This window comes from Fistularia commersonii, chromosome 17, assembly GCF_037954325.1.
Source record: "Fistularia commersonii isolate RoL2024-O1a breed Wild chromosome 17, RoL_Fcom_v1.0, whole genome shotgun sequence".
NCBI classification, from domain to species: Eukaryota; Metazoa; Chordata; class Actinopteri; order Syngnathiformes; family Fistulariidae; genus Fistularia; species Fistularia commersonii.
In genome coordinates this window covers 17886721-17906532 of record NC_141300.1, presented here as the reverse complement: position 1 = coordinate 17906532, position 19812 = coordinate 17886721, and the positions used below count along the sequence as shown (strand labels likewise).

At 52.9% G+C, this 19812-nt stretch overlaps 1 protein-coding gene across 1 annotated transcript; it reads left to right on the top strand.

Annotated features, from left to right (window-relative positions):
* Positions 1–722: 722 nt before the first annotated feature.
* Positions 723–7231, top strand: fbxl22 (F-box and leucine-rich repeat protein 22). Its single transcript, XM_086163796.1, has 2 exons — positions 723–1141; positions 4490–7231. Exons 1-2 carry the CDS (start codon positions 804–806, stop codon positions 4836–4838), a joined length of 687 nt encoding a protein of 228 aa, XP_086019922.1. The 5' UTR covers positions 723–803; the 3' UTR covers positions 4839–7231.
* The last annotated feature ends 12581 nt before the right edge of the window (positions 7232–19812 follow it).

Sequence of the window (19812 nt, the reverse complement as noted above, 5' to 3'; positions counted from 1 at the left end):
CGGGGAGTTCTGGAAAAAAAAACAAGATAAGAGTGAGCGACATCCTCCCTTTTCTGACCCCCGCGGACAAGAGGAGGGAAAAGGAAGAAGAGGAGGGAACGCGAGCACTCGGGATGTAACTCTTGAGCTGCAGGATCGGGACGCCGGCCAAACGACTCGGGTTTCGCTTTAATAATTCAGAGCGGTAAAATATTCCACTTAAGACACATTTAGCGTGTTGAAAAACATCTCGCTTCTGCTTTTTGTTTCATCCGGCGGCGGATGATCAGAGCAGAGCTCCGGATTTTATGGGCCTGACGGGCTCTGCGAGAGAAGGTCGGGACAATCAACGACAAAACCGAAAAGGGCTCAGGCGAGCAGGGGCTCCGGGTTCTGGGCTCCGGGTTCTGGGCTCCGGGTTCTGGGCTCCGGGTTCTGGGCTCCGGGTTCTGGGCTCCGGGTTCTGGGCTCCGGGGCTCGGAGCCGATCAGAATGGAGGCGTTTCACGGAGGCGATCCTCTTGGAGTGTGTATCTGAATCCGATAACTAGGCCAGGGTAGCGTAAACATCTGGCTGCGAGGCGCCTGTCGAGAGCCGTGACAGATGGAGAGGGAGCGTCTCCAGCGTCTCGGGCGCCTCCGTCTCCGCCTGCGCCGGCAGTTGTCTTCCCAAAATAGCCCCGGCCCCACGGCCTTATATGTGCAGGCCTGCGGCGCGAGGCTGAGGAGGCATCATGTATCTAGGCCACGCGACAGGCGTCGGCGAGCTCATTGTCGCCGCCGGCCAGCCGTCCCGTCGGCCCGTCGCCGGCACTCGGGCTCAACATGCACCTCGTCCGGCTGGACCACGAGTGCCTCCTCCACCTTTTCTCCTTCCTGGACAAGGACAGCCGGAGGAGCTTGTCCCTCACGTGCCTCCGCCTGCACCAGGTCTTCAGAGACCCCCGTCTCTGGATCGCGCTGCGCTTCAGCTCCCCGCGGCAGCTCAAGGCCGACAACTTCGTGCTGGGGGCGTCCCTGCGCCACCTGTCCATCCGCTGGCTCTCCAGCCGCGTCCTGCAGGTGTGCAACGTGGAAGAGCGGCTGAAGACCTCCTTCCAGAGGGCCGTCTGCGGGAAACACGAAGGGCTGGTCAGCACGTTCTTGGCTCGCGTCTGCCGCATGTGAGTGAGTGAGCGAGTGATTCCCCGTTGTTTTTGTCATGTGGTTTTTGGAAGACGAGCCTCGCAAGATTTATGTTTTCACTCCGGGCGGAGGAGGAGGAGGAGGAGGAGGAGGAGCAGGAGGGGGTTCGGGGCCGAGAAAGCGAGCGTTTGCACTTCTGGCAGCGGCCGTGTTTCTCTTTCTCTGTAACTTTGCGTGTTACACGGGTCATTTCTCCTGGCCGTGTCCTCACGTCCACCCGCCGCCGCCGTCACGTTCCAAAAACGCTAATGCGTCACGTTACACACCGGGCTGATCTAAAGCGGCGGTTAGCACACATTCCTGGCCCGCGGCCCGCCAAACGAGCGGCGGGCTCGCCGTTGCTGCGCCGCACGTGTCTCCGGCTGCCCGCTCAGATGATAAGCGGCGCCCAAAGTATCCCTTTTCCGAACAACACCGAGCTCAGGGAACTTGAAAGGCAGACTAACGGTAAGAGTTAGTTATTATTTTTAAGGCGATCCGACTCCTCGCAGGGCTGACGGCTGCGAGCGAGCAGGTTTGCCCGCCCCGCCTGACCCCTGACCCCTGACCCCTGACCAGAGCGCCACCGCCACCCCTCAGTTACCAACATTCTTGTCATAACTCCGGAAGGCGCTCGGGCTCAGCAGCTCCCAGGCGAAGACGCGCCTCCGCTCAGACGTCCCTCGTACGCGCAACCGCCGACTCCCATCATTTTATTATTCAAATCAGATATTTGACCGGGTCGGGAAACTCACACCCCCGGTCCGAGGGACCGCCTCCACCGTCGCGGCGATTACAACCAGATGGCGCGTGCGGAGCAGGCCGCGCTCGCAGGCCGCGGCACATCTGCGGGACATCAAGCCCGGGAACATATCCGGGGTCAGATATCAAATTAGATCCTGCGAGCGATGCCACGGCGGGGTTTGAAAGGTCGCGGGGCCGACGGGGCGCGCCGACCCCGCCGGCTGCACGCGGGAACCAGCCTGCGGAGGCGCGACCGGGTCTTCGGGTCTCCGGGTCTGTTTTTTTCGGCGGTGATAACCGTCGACGCGAGGGAGCTCGGCTGGCCGCAGCTGCCCGGCACGACGACCGGGCGCGGGGGGGGGGGGGGGGGGGGGGGGCCGGGCTCGCCCATGACCCCGCCAGGGATTTCCTGTATTGTGAAATTTGAGAAAAAGGAGACGCGGGAGTCTGCCAGACCGGTCCAAACCGGAACCGCCTACTTCGTCCGGCTCCGCTATCACGGCGCCCTTAAGCCACGCTCGTGCGCGGCATACTGATAAACCCTCCCAAATTGTCTGAAGGGGAGGAAAGAGCGAGCGCACGTGACGGAGTGGGAGGGGCGGCCGGGGAGCCGCGGGGGGCTGAAGAGCCATTTGGCTGCGGACCCTCCCAGTCAGCTGCGGGCTGAAGATTGCGCAGGCAGGTGGAGCCTACAATTGGCTCTTTGTTGCCGTCAGAGGAATGAACATGTGCATCTGTCTCTGCCTGCCTCCGCCTGGACGAGGCTCCACGCAAACACCCACGCCAAGCCCTCCTTTTCTGCGCCGCCTCCGTGGAAAGAACCCTGATACGAAGCCCGTCTCGGGGCCTCTTTCAGGCGCGATGTTTCCCGTCCGTCGCCGGGCGGCCGAGCGCCGACGAGGGAAGTCGCCGTTGCGATTGGAACGGCGAGCTCCAGACGCTCCGGCGTGATTCTGATTCCGGACGCGCCGGAGCGACGCATCGACCGAGCGGCGCGTCGCTCTTTGAATAAGAAAAGGCGGGTTGTTCTCACGCAGACGCTGGGATGGCCTGGAAAGAGCAGAAGGAGCCGAATGTGAAACGTACACGAAGCTGCTTTTAGAGTTCACCGGATAATCTGACCAGACAAAATAACCGTTAGCAAACCAAACCGGTCATTAGGGAGATAATTGCCGGTTGGCGGTCCGGCGTTCTGCTGCGGCTTCTGCAGGCCGCGCCGGTTGACCCGACCGCCACCGTGCCGTTTCTCATGTGGACTCCATCACGTCTTGGAGCGAGATGGAAAGAAGGAGGCGCCGCGGGGCATTTTTGTGGCCGACGGGACGGATGGATAGATAAATACAGAGCGGGCAGAAGGGGAGACATCGGAGGAACAAAAACCTGCTTCTCAACAACATTAATATCTCAAAACAAACACGCCCGGCGGCGAATCACTCCGCGACCTGCGGTTCGACGTGTTTTTCCTTAAGTCGGAACGTGCTGAAAACAGGACGATCTGCGAGCACGACTGACGTAAGATGTCAATGGGGCCACACACACACACACACACACACACACACACACACTGCAGGCCTCTGCCGCTCTACCTGACACCCCTCTGTGGAAAAAAAGCAAAAACGGGGGCCGATGAGGACAAATTGAGACGCGCAGAAACGGGGTCGGGGTCAAAAACTGACCCCGACTGAAGGCGCACGAGCAGAAACCATCTGATCAGCGTGAGCGGCGCCGTCTCCGGAGGCCGCGTTACATAACCGGGCTCCCGTTCAGGTTTCCACCTTCGTCTGATGTACGGGGGGGCGACCGATCTCCCGAGTCTCGGCTCCTCTCCGCCTCGTTTCGCGTATCGCAGCCGCTGGTAAGCGGCCGCATCGGCACGTGGTCGGGCGGCCGCCCCGCGTCCAGGGGTTACCGGGGCAGCGGCCGCGAGCCCTCGCGGTCAACGGGAAAACGTCCGTCTCACATGTGGTAAAGAGGTAGCGTTATGTAAGTGTTTATGTAATCTGCGTCCGTGAACGTGAACCACGTCTGTGATACTTTGCCATCGGTGTGTGTGTGTGTGTGTGTGTGTGTGTGTGTGTGCATGTTTGTATTCCAGTTGTTTTGTCCCCTGCCGTCTCAAAACATAGCATGCGTGGCCATCCGCCATTTTTTCGGGGGGGGGGGCGCCTCTAAATTGCCAATTTGCAATTTGTCGAACATCCTGTTATTGTTCTGTCCGATCGGCGTGATCCATTTTATTTCACAAAAGCTACTGGGAGGATGAAAACACACGTGGCCGGACGGAGGGAGGGAGAGCGTGCAGAAGAGAAAGGAGATGTAATCGGAGTTTTTGTCAAACGGATCGTGTTTCGGCCTCTCGCCGGTTTCGTATTCACCCCATTGAGCGTTCGTCCCAGAAGGGGCCGGCGCGTCTACCTTCCGCGTCATCCGACTCCGTTCGGACCGGCTCGGAGCGCATTCGTCCGTAAGCGGGCGCACGCGCCGCGGCCAGTGGCTTACTTAAGACTAGTCCTCTTCAAAGCCGCCGATCCTCCCCGGTCGTTACCCGTGTCCGGGTGTTTTGTTCCCGGCGGCCGCTAACTGGACAGGTGTGTCTGTTGCAGGAGCCCCAACCTGCTGTCCTTGACCCTGGCCGGCTGCGGCCACGTCACCGACGGGGATCTGCTGGCCGTGCTGCGGGCCTGCGGCCGGCTGCGCTTCCTGCGCCTGGAGAACTGCGTCCGTGTCACCGACCGCCTCCTGGACGGGCTGGTGGACCACGGCGCCGCCTTGGAGGCGGTGAAGGTGGACTTCTGCAGGAACATCACCCGGGCGGGGCTGCGAGGCGTCGGCGAGAAGAGGCCCGGCCTCCGGCTGAGCGCCGAGAGGAGCGCCGACATGATCCCCGACAGCGAGCCGGAGGACAAAGCGGTGCTGGAGAGAACCTTCCGGAAGGTTCTCAGGGTCTCCTGAAAGTATTTCCAGTATTTCCCTGCGATGCCCTCAACCTGGAACCCTTTACGTCGTCCCCAGCTCTGCGGTCGGCTGGGCCTTTCTCATATTTGGACACGCGAGCGAGCGCAAATATTAGAGATGGCTTTTGGTGTCCGGCACCACTTACAGGGTGATTTCATGACGCTTTTTCTAATAGCAAAAACACGTCATGGTTCAGGTTTAATTCATTGCAGTGATGCAACGTCCCAAGAGTCCCCGGTGAAGTCACCAATTATTCAAATTATTCCCAATTATTCCCAACAACACCCGTACTTCCTAAGCGGTCTTCGTTGCGTTAGTTCCTCGGAGAGGAAGCCACTGACAGGTTGTTCCCCGTCCGCTCAGACCACCGATATACAAGTTTCCACGACAGGTGAGCTGTTTACATGCGCTAATTGGTTCCCACCAAACACACTTAATTCACAACTGTATTCCTGCCGTGCAAAGGAACAGGATTTCACTGGAAGTCAGAATTCACATACTGTAAATTCCGGCATATAAGCCGCTACTTTTTTCACACGCTTTAACCTTCTCCAGGCAGATGTTGCAGATTTGCGACAGCCAAATATCAGATTTTTCCTGCAACTACAACTTAATTTGAGCCTGAGAGGGTTAAGAACTGCGGCTTTTACAACAGTGCGGCTGATATTTTTAATCGGTTAATAACGGCAGCTTCCTACCGCCAACACCGCCATAGTGACAGATGAAAGTGTTTGGGCAAATCATTCTTCAGATCAGCCATTTTGCGTTTTTTTTTGTTGCGCTGTTATATTTAGATGCGCCTAAAAGTCCGGAATTTAGGGTAATTGCTTAAGTTTCCAAAAAAACCCCCAACAAACCAGGTGAAAGCCGTCACATTCCAGAGAAAGAAAAGTTGCTCTTTTGTCCCATTCGCATCCCAAACCCTCAAACGTAGTTTCTGACCATAGCAAGAGTCCATAAGCTGGACCCGCCCTGAACCCTGGCGGCTCCGCTGGAAACTCCCCCGGGTCACTGGAGCTGCAGAAGAGCAACGGCTCCAACGGCTCCAACGGCTCCAAGAGATGAAACTCAAGTCCGGTTATTGCGAAAAGAAGATTTCGACAAGAAAATGAGAGAAAGCGAATGTAGCACGAAGCAACGTGGCGTACAACCGGCGAATGCCGACAAGGCCGTCTTCCACACGCAGCGGCGAATGACGCCGTATCGTTCAATGAGTTCCCACGCAAATTCGTTGGAAGTCAGAAGCACGAGGAAATAATACATTTATGGGAGACGGAGGCGTGAACGCGAAACCCCGTGGGATGGAGGAACAAATGAACGTGCCTTTAGAAAAGGAAAGTCCAATTATGTGAAATAAGTGTGTGTCTGTGCAACTGTCGTTTGGGTTCTAAGAAATCTGTTTTTTGTTCCCCGTGATTGTTGTGGAAACGTGCAAACCTCCACACCCAAACACAAGCAAACAGGTTCCACCGCCACGTGTGGCATCTTCCCCAAATTTGAAGGCAGGTCAAGTGACACCGCTTGAACTTCAGAGAGATTCCAACAAGACAGAAATGCCCCCGAGGACTGGTCATTACAACAATAATAATAATAATCATTTTATATTTTCTTTTTTTTTGAACATTTATTAGAACAGGTTCCTTAACAGAGTCACACACATTCTTACAAAACCTCATAACAAGATACACATGATGCAATATTCTTTATGGGTCACTTATTTCCTCACTAGCAAGCGAAAAATAAAATTAAAAAAGAAAAAAAAAAAAAAAAACATCTTACTCAGTCAAATAGAGATAATATCTCCAACTCTCCAAATATTTTTGTCAAGACATAGGTCTGTCTGAAGTGGTAAGTTTGCTGTTATGCGTTCCATGCAGTTTACATCCTTAAGCCTCTGACGCCGCTGGTCCAGGGTTTGAGCCAGTCATTTTATATTTTCAAAGTATTGAAATATAATGATAATAAAAATAGATCCCCCTCCCCGGCAAGGACGCCGCACACTTGCAGCGGAAAAGAAAACAGCTAGAACGCGTCGGCCCGGAGAAGGGCTGCCCCGGGCGCCGCAGCGCTGGCTGGAATAACGTTACATAAGAGCCAGAGACATTTTGAAAGAGGGCTGATTAGGCAAGTGTGTCGTTAAATGCCATGTGACAAACGTGTTGCGGGGCGGCAGCTTCGGGGCGCCCTCTGCCCGGCGAGCGCCGCCCACCGACGGACACACACTCCGCTATTTTTGTTTGTTGTTTCTGGGAGTCAGGATTGAAGTAAGAAAGACCAATATACTGTTTTTGGTTGGTGCGTCTTTCTGTTTCCGCCACTCGTTTCTACACAGCGCATGTATATGAATCTGTTTTTTACAACAATAAAGTTCAGACTTTGCACTTGTAGCTTGTCCGGATTTGTTTTGGAATCATTTTACATCTATTCTGTTTCCCGTTGAGCCAGTTTATGTGTAGCAACAGCTCACAGGCATGCGTTCGGGTGACGGAACCGACTGCCGGATGATGGATCGGATCGGTAACTCACGATCGATCCTGTTTCAACCTGCGAGGAGCCAAAGCTCGCCGACAACCACTCGCCTTCTTCACCCGTCTGGGGAACGGAAGGTCTCCACCGAACCTCCGGCAGGTTTTGTTTTGTTTGGGTATTTTTCCCCGAGCTATTTTCCAACAATGCCGGTGAGTTAGATGTTTTAGGTAAAATAAAGCTAATGCTAATAACGTCCCGGTGAAAGCAGAATTGTGGCACAGCCGCTGGATAAGAGCGGGTACATGTTTAAATGATGCATGTTTAAGAGACGGTGTTTACGGCTTCGCCCGCTCTTTCATCGCCACCTTAAAGAAGCGTTCCCAAACGCCCGATTCATAATTTGGCTGTTGTCGGCAGACAGACGCTCCGCGTGTATTATTTAGCGAGCGATACGCCTCCCGGCTCCGGGCTTGCAGAGGATGGAGATGTAAGAGTTATGAGATCCAGGTGGGGGGAAGCTCTTGAAGGCACATCCGGCTGCCTCCGTCCCTCCGGCACGATAACAGGCCCGAGCGCGATGCGTGTAGGAACACGTCGGCATCAAAGCGCCGGCTCGCCGCCGCAGACGCCGCCTTGTGTTTTGGGTTTTTTCTGTCTCCTTTACGGTGACGTGATTTCCAAAGGAGGGCGGTTTTGAAAGACATGTCGCGAAGAAGCCGCGCACAAAGACGCGCCGTGTATCTATTTCTCGAAGAGATCGGGGCGACGCAGGGCGGCGGGACGCACGCCAACAGCCGAATCCAACAACCGACGACGGAAACGTGAGTATTCAAGAGTATACGAATACAAGCGTGACATAATGCGGTAATTCTCCGGAGTAAACCCGCCGGATAGTGATCCGGGCTCGGCCGGCCCACCCTTCACCCCGCTGGAATCCAGCAGTGTGTTACTTGTCCCGGTGAAGAAAAGGCCGGTTTGTGTGCGGGAACAGTGGCGTCTGTGTGGAACGCCGCTCAGTCAGACCGCCGCAGAAAGCAAGCGGGACTGATATCGTCCAACGAACGCACAAAGTCACGGCCTGCCGTTCACGTCCTTAACCCCCACACACACACACACACACACACACACACATACACATTACAACAAAACTGACTTCTTTCTTTTGTTGCCGTGGTTACCCTTGGCAGCCGTGGCGCCAGGCTCGTGTTTTAATTCCGCTCCCGCCGCAACATAAACCCTTGGAGATCTGACGGCCCCCCGGAGGTGAGCGCCCGGCCCCCCCGCCGACTTTAAAAAGGAGCTTAGACCTGTTTGAGTAACCCCGCCTGAGGGGGGCGGCTGGATTTTTTTTTTTTAAGAGGGTGGGGAAGGGGTTGCAGCCGTAACTGTATCTTCAAACAAACCGCAGCGCTGCAATTACTGCATATCCCCCCTTTTTTATGTTTTTTTTTTTTCCTCTCTCTCCGCCACGGTTGGAGTTCGGAGGTGCCCGAGCGGAGACGACTGCCAGCGGCTCCTCCTCGCAGCTTGGACCGTTTTATCGACAATGGCCGGGACGGGATCTTGCAGGATCCCCGTCATTTGGTTTCAGCTTGAACGCACCGCGGTGATAATGCATTTCATAGCTGGCGTTCCAAGAGTCGAGCTCAGATTCTTTTACACTTCCTGGCAAATCTCGCAATCAAACACCCCCCGCCTCCCACCTCCTTCTCCTCCCTCCTTCCTTCAAGCGCAGGGCGGAAACTCTGAGCGTAATCCGAGGGGCCGGAAATAACCGAGCCAAATGAACAAGCGGAGCCGCGCTCAGAATCTGCAGTCCTGGGAGAAAATCACGGAAAAGGCCAATTCTGAGGGATTGATTAAATTTGTTGCGCGCGCTCCATTAGACTAACAAATTTCATTAGGAATTTTCAGCCCGGGGACAGAGCGAACTCTCTAATCATTTTAATTAGCTGCTCTGCTCTCCACGAGCGGCATCAGTCGAAGGACGAGAGACTGCGCTGTTAATGATGTGGCATTTTTATGCATCCGGTTGAGGAGGACATGTTTATTTCCATTTCATTCTAATCACGCCAGACGGAGACGGAGTCTGCCTTTAACGCTCGGTTTGTCGGAGCGGTTTATTTTTCCTCGAGCGCCCCGCCAAGCTGCACCCCTCCAAAGGTGTGATACACTCTCGCGTCCATGATCATGATCAAAATCCTCTTGAAACACGGCCCGCCGAGCGATGCAAATATGTTGGCTTTGTGCGCCTGGATGCTTAACTCATCTATGGAAGAAGAAGCTCGGCCTCGTCTCCCTTTCAAATCTTTCCCGGTGAGTAACCGACCGCTGGATGCCGGTGAAGAAAACAAGACCTCCTCCCGAAAGAGAAAGTCAGAAGTGCGCTAATGCTAATGCTAATGCTAATGCTAGTGCACCCAGAACCACAAGACTTCCTGTTTTTCTTTTGTGCAGCTTTGAGATTCTCGGGGACGTGTTGCTCCTCCTCAGCCCTCTGCACCCGCTGCTGTTTACTTTACCTCCCCGGCCCTCAGACGCTGACCTTGGAAAAGCTGTAGTACGAAGTGTTTAACTAGCAGAAGTGATCCAAAAAGGCCCCTGTGTTTTTTCTAAGCGGCCTCTTTGCAGCTGTGCCGGGGACGACACCTTCAGAGAGCGCTCCGCCCATCAATCCAGACCCGGCACAAGTTCAAGGCAGCATTTTCTCCTCCTGCCAGTTAGTTTGACAGAAAGTTCATGATTCAAAAGGAAATTATAGGATTATACAATGCGCCCCTTAAAGCAGCGCCCCCGACCTTTTTAGTGCCGGGGACCGGCTTCATGCATGAAAATGTTTCCGCCGACCGGTTACAGTCGTGGGGGTTCAAATAATAAAAAGTAATTAATCTGAATACAACCATTACACTTTATATTAGGCAATTACAATCATTTTGCACCGTAATATCAGTTCGCCATAATATGTCTTCAAGGACTTGTCTTTTAGCGCAGAGTGTTTAGTCTGAATGTGGTGAAGCAGTTTGAAGGGTTCCATCGCTTCATCAGCTCGCCGTTCATCGCAAACGGTGCACAGCGTGGGCGGAGCTCCGGCAGCAGCTGCGAAGAACCCGTAAAATTAGGTAGCAATGGTGGTATTTCCTTTTAAACGCGGCTTTCTTTTTGCCGGCAGTCTGCGACGCTTCTGCCGTCTCTTGGTTTGGTCCCTTCCTCTCGAAAAAGCTCTCCGGCCACTTGTTTCTGGCTCATGTTTTTTCAAGTGCTAGCTTGTGCGAGCTGATGTGTGCAATGGCGTGACAGAGTGCAGCGCGGCAGCAAGGCCTCGGCGGAAAACGCCGTTTTTCGGGGACCCCTGCCTTGAAGACTCCTTCATCTGGTTGTGCTCCGGATAAACCCGGCTCGTTCAAACATAGGCCAAAACAGAAAAAATCTTATTTGTATGTATTTTGTTCTGTATTTTTAAAAGAGGGAGCAAATTTAAACGGTGTCCTAAAAACTGCCAAGCTCAAATATGATCCCAGGAACCGGCCTCCTCCGGGGGAACCTTTTGGTTTTGCAATCCCACGGACGCTAGTGGACGGTGTGACGCAAGTGTCTTGGCCGTCCCCCTTAAACTCCATTCCCAAAAACAATTCCCCGTGAAGAAGAGCAGAGCAAAGACACGGAAAACTGTGGAGAGAGAGCACTTAGCGCAGCGATCATGTTCTGCATGGCAGGAATAATAACCCCGAGCTATCAGATGGGTTGAAGTGTTTCTATTTTCTCCCTGTGAAGTACCCCGCCGACCAGCTAACGGCTTGGCGCCAAACATGAGGCGACGCTATCTGCAAGAAGTAGCCGGTAATGGCCGTGGCTTATGAGTTCCACCAATCACCGAGCGTCTACTTCCAATGAGCTTCCAAGGAACACTAAAGAGACCCTGCAATGGAGTAGGAGCTAAAACCATTCTAGGGAACCGAGATCCTTGGTTCCTATGCTGTCCGAACGCAAGAAACACTGCCAAGTTACTGAAAGGGTTCTGGGAACTGCAAAAGTTGTGAAACCGAAAAAAATGAAAGAAAAAAATGCTAAATGAAGAAATAAATTAAATAGTTATATTTATTAAGTGATTTGTACGATAAAGTAGCTTTAGCATTTTTAGTTATTTTTTTCAAAATCGCAAAGAAAAATTCAGATTTACCGTTCAAATATGAAGGGGAGACGTGCGTTGACGCGGCAACCAGCTGAGCCTACTATGGATTGTTCAATGATTGTGCTAGCTGTGCTAGCATGCTACGCGCTGAGACCGTGCTGCTGTCTCAGTGGATGTCACTATTAAAGTGACACTTTTAAGACACTTTTAATATATGAACAAAATTTCCATAGTTTAGCTGATGTATCGAATGCTTTTCGTCAACACCTGTAACGTGTTTCTCGTAACCATAAAACGACTGCGAAGAGACATGAGGTGAGGCAGGCAGTGACGGTGCCTCATGCTAGGGGGCGCCGCTGATCCCAGGGATCCTTCTCACTACTCGGCTACAGAATACTATAATTAGCAATAGCAAGCTACAGTAAACAGTTAGCAAGTCAAGTGCAGCCATCCAGCTATATTTTCCCGATCTCATGGGTCTGTATGGCTCACAAACAGTGAGGGATGAATGTTAATCTCCCGGGCAGCTTCTCAACTTTTTGGCCCAGAAGGATCTCATCCAAACTGTTCCTGAGACGACAAAGTTGCTCCGGCCGACGGTCGCCGTTCCTGCTACGACAGCATCGATGGAGCGCTCGTTCTCGGCACCGAAAAGACTCAAAACATTCGGTCGGAACAGGAGCGATCGAGGACGACCGTCTTCACCGGCAGCGATTTCCATTGAGACGGAGAGACTTTTAAAAGTGAACAAAGATAAGGAAGACTTCTACAAGCAAGTTGCTTCAGAAGGAGCGGCGCATGGACTTCATTTATAAGTAAAGGTAAGAGATAATAACGATTTTTTTCCATGTGCTTTTTAATATGCTACAGTTTGTATAAGAATGCTGATATGATATTTTAAACAAAACACGTCAACTGCTGCCAATAAAATGGTATATAAGTTACTCTGTAGGTTCATATGTTTGTAAATCTGACCGATGATGTTGGTGCCTCAGCAGCCATCAACCTTACCGCACCTAACTGATATATATATATATGTATATATATATATATATATATATGTAGCAGAGTTTATATGTTCGGCCACTTCAATACAATGCATAGAAAATGGGGTGTCAAAAGATGATCAAAAATCAAAAATCCAGCCTCTGGGCCTTGTAGCTCATGTCAAGGAAAAGACCTGGAACGTGACAGGCGTATCAGGCCGGCTTCTCATGAGATACCTATTATAGCCTACACATACCTATAAGTGCCTATGTGGGCCAAAATGTTGACGTTGCTCAGTGAGCCTGGACAGCCGACTGGGTCGCAGCGAGCCAGATCTCTTACGTTGTCCATTTCTTGCCCCTCTGTCCGTTTTGTCACGTGGAAACAGCTGACCAGTGACCGCACGAGGCTTTTAAGATCTTATCTCAAAAATGGCGCCTTGCAGTCAACATCTGGGCGTGGCTTATGACTTCCACCGATCACAGAGCAATGTGAAGCTCCTACGGAACCCTGAAAAAGTGCCCGCCTTCGATTTGGAGCTAAAATGATTCTAGGAATTGGTTCCTGGTTCCTCCGCCGTCTGAATGCGGCGAGAAAACGGACAATCGAAGAGTTCCTCCGGTGCCAAAGCGGCTCTCGATTTACCCCGACCTCAAACCGCTCCGTGTCCACGGCGACGCTTGTTTCGGCGCCCTTTCGCGACGCTCACGCCGCCGACCTCTGTGTGAAATAGGAGCCGAGACAGACGGGATGCCGGTGGTCGTAGAAGGGGGTCGGGGGCGTTGAAAAAAAAAAGAAAAAAGAGGAGGAGGGGGTTGCAATCCGAGCCCTGAAACCCGAAATCAGCAGTTTCCTGAAAGCCTTATGAGGTCAGCCGGCGGAGGTATTTCCAGTCCTCTTTCAGTACGATGGTATCCACCCACTGATTACTCAGCCGGTGCGGGGGAGGCTGAGGAGGGCAGCAGAGCTTCAGAAAGGGAGGAAGGAAGAGGGGGGTCGTGTTCTCTGTGGGTTTGTCATCCACATCCCAGCGCTGGTCCGGGACAGACTCCGCTGACCTCCGTCTCTTTCACGGCGGCGGACGTCCGAGTCTCCGGTGACACCAGATCCGCGGCCGTGCCTCTACCGTTTTAAAAAAAAGGTTTCAAAGCCACTTAAGGCTTCACGTCATCGGAGCGGGCGGTCGGTTGGCGGTAACCGAAAACGCCTCCCTGGGTTTTTGGGCCCAACACAATAGGAAGATGAAGGTCGAGACGGCGGAAGCCCATTGTCGTCCCGCGCAGGAGGCGGGGCATGAATCCTCCGAGGTCGTGTCTGAGGTCGGCGTGTGAAAGATACTCACGACGGCGAGCGACAAACTGAAATCACATCGAGGTTAAAAGAATAAAATGATTGGGTTGTGTTCGTTGGACCCTGAACACGACGCCTGCTCGGGCTTCATCACCACAGAGATTCATTAAAGTGGCTCCTCTTCTGTGGAAACATCTTCTGACCTCCATCCTCTCTTTGCTCAACAACAGGCTCAACCTTTTCTTTTTCGGTGAGGCTTCTCGTTAGCGCTGGGCTAGCCCCCGCTCACGCTGCCGGGGGATCACCCCTGGTGGCTTGGTCTGCGGCGGCGGTCCTGCCGGCCGGCCGGCCGCCCTTATTTCCTTTCTGAATAAGAGAACTATTATTGTATCATGTTACCTTTTAGCATGTAACAGTTTGATTCGTCTCTCCCGTGTGTTCTATCTCTAGTCCTTCGCTCTCCTCTTCCACCCCGGCTGGTCGAGGCAGAAGGCCGTCCGAATGCTCGTCCGTGGGGGAATGTTGTGTTTGTGCAGCTCATCTTAGAGAGCTCATCATCTCCACGCCTGCTCGGACAACAGAGTTGTGATTTGGCCTCACAAACATTAAATATGCTGGAATAGCCGTGTGTACGCATCACACATCCAGCGGACGCTCGCCACTTTGCCGTTCGGCTTCTGCGCCCTCGCCGCTTTGTGCATTTCTTTTGGAATTCGGTTCTCGCGCCTTGTCGTTCTTTAGCCATTTTTTGCAGCATTTTTTTCATGATGAAATATTCATATCCTAGCCTAAGAAGAAAAAAATGGTAAAAAGTATATAAAATCAAACTGAAATGCATTTTATAAAACAAATGAAATACGAGATCTCCTTTGCTGGCACGCATCCTCGGAGGAGACGGTTTCTCCGACACGACTCCCGACGACGTCGACGGCCTAATCGGACGCGGACCTGGACCAGATGACGCAGTCTGTCGGTGAGGGAGGAGAAGAGATGGAAGAGGAAGAGATGGAAGAGGCTGCTCTCACGCTCCCGCGACTCGCGGCTATGACAAACGGCGTAAACGCCTCGCAAGACCGGGACGAGGATGCGGTTCGGTCGGTCCACTTCTGTAGCCTGATGTACGGCGCCGTGGCAGTTTGGAAAACTGTTGTCAGACAGAAAAAAAACAGAGGCAGCAACTGCCTAGAACCATGTTTCTGAAGAAAGAGACACCAGCGAGGCATTCGTGTGTGCAGGGACCTTCTTGAGGGCTGAGCCAAGTTCTGTAAAGACCATCAAAATGATCACGTCTCTACTTTACGGAGATCCACTTTTAGCGGGGGGTCTCGAGCGAACGTGAGGGTAAACTGGGTATCTGTATACAGCGGATATAACGGCGTGATCCGTCTTCATAAATAAGTCTCCGATATTCCAATTTCACCGTGTTGTTGTCGTGTGTCTCACATTCGTCTTGCCTGTTCCAGGCGCTCAGCCCTGCCGGGGCCTCGGTGGGAGGATGGCACGCTCCCGCCTCACCGCCGTAACCTTCAGGGACGACGGTATCACCGGCGAGGCTCTTCGGCGGCGTCTCCTCGCGAACCTCTGATCGTGTTTCATCTCGGAATTTGCCGACGTTCGGTTCGGATGAAAGGCGCGGATCGGACAGGAGTCGTCCCGCCCGGGCGGGAACCTGGCAGAAACACGAAAACTGGCTAAAAAGCGTCTCTTGGACAGACGCGTGCGGTAAACACAGACACCTGTGACGTCTGCTCACAACTTCCTGTCAGGACCATGATTAGAAAAAGGAACCCTGAAGGTTCTCAGATTTCATATTTAGGTGCTTGCATCTGTGTACGGTGCTCACGTATGTGTGTGTGTGTGTGTGTGTGTGTGTTTGTGTGTGTGTGCCTCCTTTGATAGGTGTGAGTCTGTCCTGGGGGCTCAGTCTGCAGATGGAGAAACCATTTTAATAATGTAGCATAGCTTTGAAGCCCCTCTTGTGGTCCAAGGATGCATTATCTCCCCCCCAACACACACACACACACACACACACACACACACACTTCCTGGCAGAGTCTCTCAAAGGCTCCTTGCCTGAGGCCTCTGTCCTGAGGTAGCTCTCCGGAGACTACCTGGCAGCTAAGACCATAGCTGAGCTGCGAAATATTTAGAGCGCCTGGTTACCGGCTCCTGCGGAGGCGATCCGGGGGAAACGGGGCGACGCCACGGATAGAATTAAAACAAAACCGAGAGCGCGGCGCATTGGGTGTGTGTGACATACAGGAGACGGGACGAGACAATGTGTGTTGTCTGAGTTAAAACATAACCGCCCCTCAGCACCCTGCCAGCTGCTGCGCACACACACACACAAACACACACACACACACACACAGAGGCACGGTGCAGGAGCCATCACACAGATGGAGGTTTGCTCCAGGTGCTGGCAGCCTCTCACCTCCCACACTGTGAAACTGAAAGTGATCGGCGCCCCGGCTCTTCCTCGAGCGCCGCCCTGCTTTTCGCCGTCGGTCTTGGCGAACGCGGTCGGGTGTCGAATGTTCGTCGCAGGCTCGCCTCTTGGACGTCGCGACGAGCCTCCAATGCAATCCACCCTCTGTCTTCACGCGACTCCGTGATTCAGCGGCGCGCTGGAAACGTTTCCTCTCATTGCCGTGTCTGAAACACGGCTTCTCTGGGTCGTCCTCTCAGAGCCTCTCGTGCCGGTGGCCGATCTTTCCAGGTCAAGCCGCTCAAGACAAACCCCTTTTTTGACGGGAAAGTAAAAGGATTCCGAAAATAAAAAACGTATATATATATTTTTGTGACAACATGTATTTGTGCACGCATTTTCTCTTTCTCCCTCGACACTTCAGTAGGATCTAATAATTCCAAATTTGATTTCCCTGTGGTTCTTAGCTAACTTGTTTTGGCCTAAGGCTCGCACCAAATAGGAGGCGAGAGCGCGCAGAATTGGGGCTCCGGCTCCCCTGCGAGCCCGGGGAGGCTCTATTTGCGGAGCGCTCTGTGTTTCCTTCAGTCGCTCAGTCCACAAAGGCCGCCCGGCTTCGGCCGGAGCACATGTGAGGGGTAAGTGGGGCGCCGACGAGGAAAAGGCGCTCGTGCGACCGAGGGGGAAGAAGGCGGTGACGTGAGGAACGGAGTGAATTCCAAAAAAAACCATCGATTGTCTGGACGTCTTCGCCCGCACGTCAATCAGAAAGCGTCCATGGCTTGCTCGTCCGTACCGACAGACGATCCGCAGCCGACACGCCGACCGACAGAAGCCGTCGGCCGCCCACGATAAAATGAAAACTTACAAATAAAATTGTAATAATAGCCATCCGACCCTTTTAGAACAAGGGTCTGCTCTGCGTCAATGTCTCCAGTTTGTTCCGCTGATCCACCAGACCTCCGTCACTTGGAGTCCTGCCCTTTATTCTGCATCCACCGATACGTCCAACACCACGTTTGAATGTCTCTGCACGTCGACCCGTCCAGCCCCGTCCAGCTCCGGCTCCGCCGGTAGAAACAGACAGAATCAATGTTGCCGGGAGATAAATTGAAATTATTATAAGGTCGGAGAAATCCGAGTAAATTGGCAAAATGATGATGAAATAATAAGAAGAATAATGACTTTTTTCATATGTATAAATTACCGATCACTCTATTTTATGTCTCATTTCCCCTCCCTGTATCTCATGATCTCTTTGGAGTCTCCAAACACTGGGAGAAACTCCAGGAATCCTGCTAAACTACTGACTTTATCGTCACCTTCTTAAAATGTTATTTTTTGACAAAAATGTTTTTTGCCGAAATCAGCTCCCTAATCCACATGCGACTCCGTTTTGAGGGTTTTCTGAGAAATTGAAGAAACGACTGAGGCGATTATTTAGAGAATCAGTCACTTAATCTCTTCAGCCTTTACTCCTTTTACTTTATTTCCTATCCGATCGTCCCCCGGGTTAACAGATTGCTATATTTAAATTGCACGGCTCCTCCAAATTTTAGGATGACAGCACAAACCCATCCCAGGTGGACTGAACACAACCCTTTAGAGAACTGAAAGACTGGTGACGCCTGTGTCTTTGTTGCTCATGAATCTGACCCAGACTACACACACACACACACACACACACACACACACACACACACACACACACACACACACATACACACACACACACGTGCAAAGATGCACACATCCTTCCCAGGATGCTCCCTGGCAGAGCCTCAGGCAAGGACAGACTCAAATGCGGCGCAGGAAGTGTGGGAGCGCCGGGCTGATAGGATACGCCGTGCACGATCTGCTCATCTCCCACGTGGCCCGGTAATTAGACGGCCGCCGAAGAGCTCCCCTCTGCGCCGGCTGTCGATCAGAACCCCCCCTCATCCGGAGCACCGGAGTGCCGAGTCAACGGCGGGAGACGGCCTCCTCTGACGGCGGCGTGGACGGCGGCCCGGAGCGGCAGCCGACAAATAGGAGTGGGAGGCTGAAGGAAGCGCGGCGGCGAGTCACAGCATGGGCACATGAGCGCTATTTATAATACTGGGCTTTCAACTTGAGCTCATAATGCAGTCATTCTTTTGTTGTCAGCGCCGATATTACACGGGAAGCGGCGAGGAAAGAGGTTGGAAGCGCTGAGCCTTGACCAGCCTCCGCTCTGGGAGAACAAGAGGAAAGTCGGCGGCTGAATGGCGACTCGCGCAGAGTGGATTCAAAGCACCGGGTCAATCGGACATTTCTTGCTATTTGAGAAAAGGCCAATTACCTTCCCGTCACGAGGGCGAGCGAGCGTATCCCGCCGCCGCGCCCTTCTTGTGTTTACCTCTGGATTTCCAGAAGCTCAGGAGACACGGCGATCGAACCCGATCACTCCAATGACGGGTCGGACCATCGTTTCGGGGGTTTAAAGGAAAAGTTCCCGCGTCTGTCGTGAAAGATCGATGGAACCGACAGGAGGAGGGACGGAGTTTGATCGGTGAGCTGACCTGAGGCCCGATCGCTGCGCCGCACGAACCGTGACCTCATTCACATGATTCATGATGCATTCACATGACCCGTGACATTTTAGCCGCCTTCCCATGGCGCGGACGTTTCAGAAAATGAATTGTCCGACGGGTCCGACTCCACCTCACGTTACAGGCCGGGTCCCGTTTCATCCCGCTCAAAAAGGCGATGTCAAAGGTCACCGCAGGCGTGGTCCAAGCGGGGATCTCTCTTGTGGATCCCAGCGGCGGCTGAAAGGAGCCGGGGGAGATGCGGCCTGTCCGATACTCGCTCGCGTTGAATGCAAAACCAGTCACAATTGCAAGGGTGAAGCGAGGCCGTCGACTGACGGTTTGAAAGCGGATCGATTACGGCATCGTCATCATCATCAATCAACAACGAGGAAACATTCAATAAATACATGGATACAAGACCTGCAGCTAGTACAAGTTAGCACGACCGGCCTGCGTGCTGCTCCAACACATTCGCCGTGGAGGTGCTGACCGAGGGGGAGGGGTTGCTTCTGAGATATTTAAAGTTATAATGTTCTAATGTGCTCCCGTTTGGAAGAAGCTTACATTCAAACCGGCAACGTCTTGTCTGCCTCGTCCATCATGCTAATCATGTGTGCGTTGGTGAAATCTGTCCTGACGAAACTCTTTCCGTGGCACAAATTACAAGTACCGTTAAAGTACCAAATAAAGTACCATTAAAATGCGTTTGTTTTCTTGACGTGTTTTTTTCTGTAGTGACTTGATCAAAATGAACGCATGTACGTCCCGGCCCCAGTGTTTTCATCATTCCTAGACTGGACAGAACGAAGATAAAGTCTCTTTTCTCAAAGACGGATGCAACTATGGCTAATCTTAGCAATCAAAGAAGTTATCCTCATTCTGGCAACTAATCAAACGATCGGACGAAGAAAACTGTGGCGCTCTGCAGTTTCCACATGCTTCCGGCTAAGATGTCACCACACGGAGGACGCGCTGCCGTGAAACACTCAATCCATTTTAAAATTCCGTGCGTTTTTCTCGGCTTAGCTTCTTTCGGTCCCGCACTTTAAGTTGTTTGGGTCGTGGCGTCGCAGCTCCTCGCTGCGTCCGTCTGCTCCCTTCAGCTTCAGTGATTGC

Excerpts from the sequence above, each read along its gene's own strand:
- fbxl22 (XM_086163796.1), top strand. The coding sequence starts at position 804 with ATGCACCTCGTCCGGCTGGACCACGAGTGCCTCCTCCACCTTTTCTCC. Across the intron at positions 1,142-4,489 it reads TTGGCTCGCGTCTGCCGCAT|GAGCCCCAACCTGCTGTCCT; the intron begins GTGAGTGAGTGA and ends TGTCTGTTGCAG.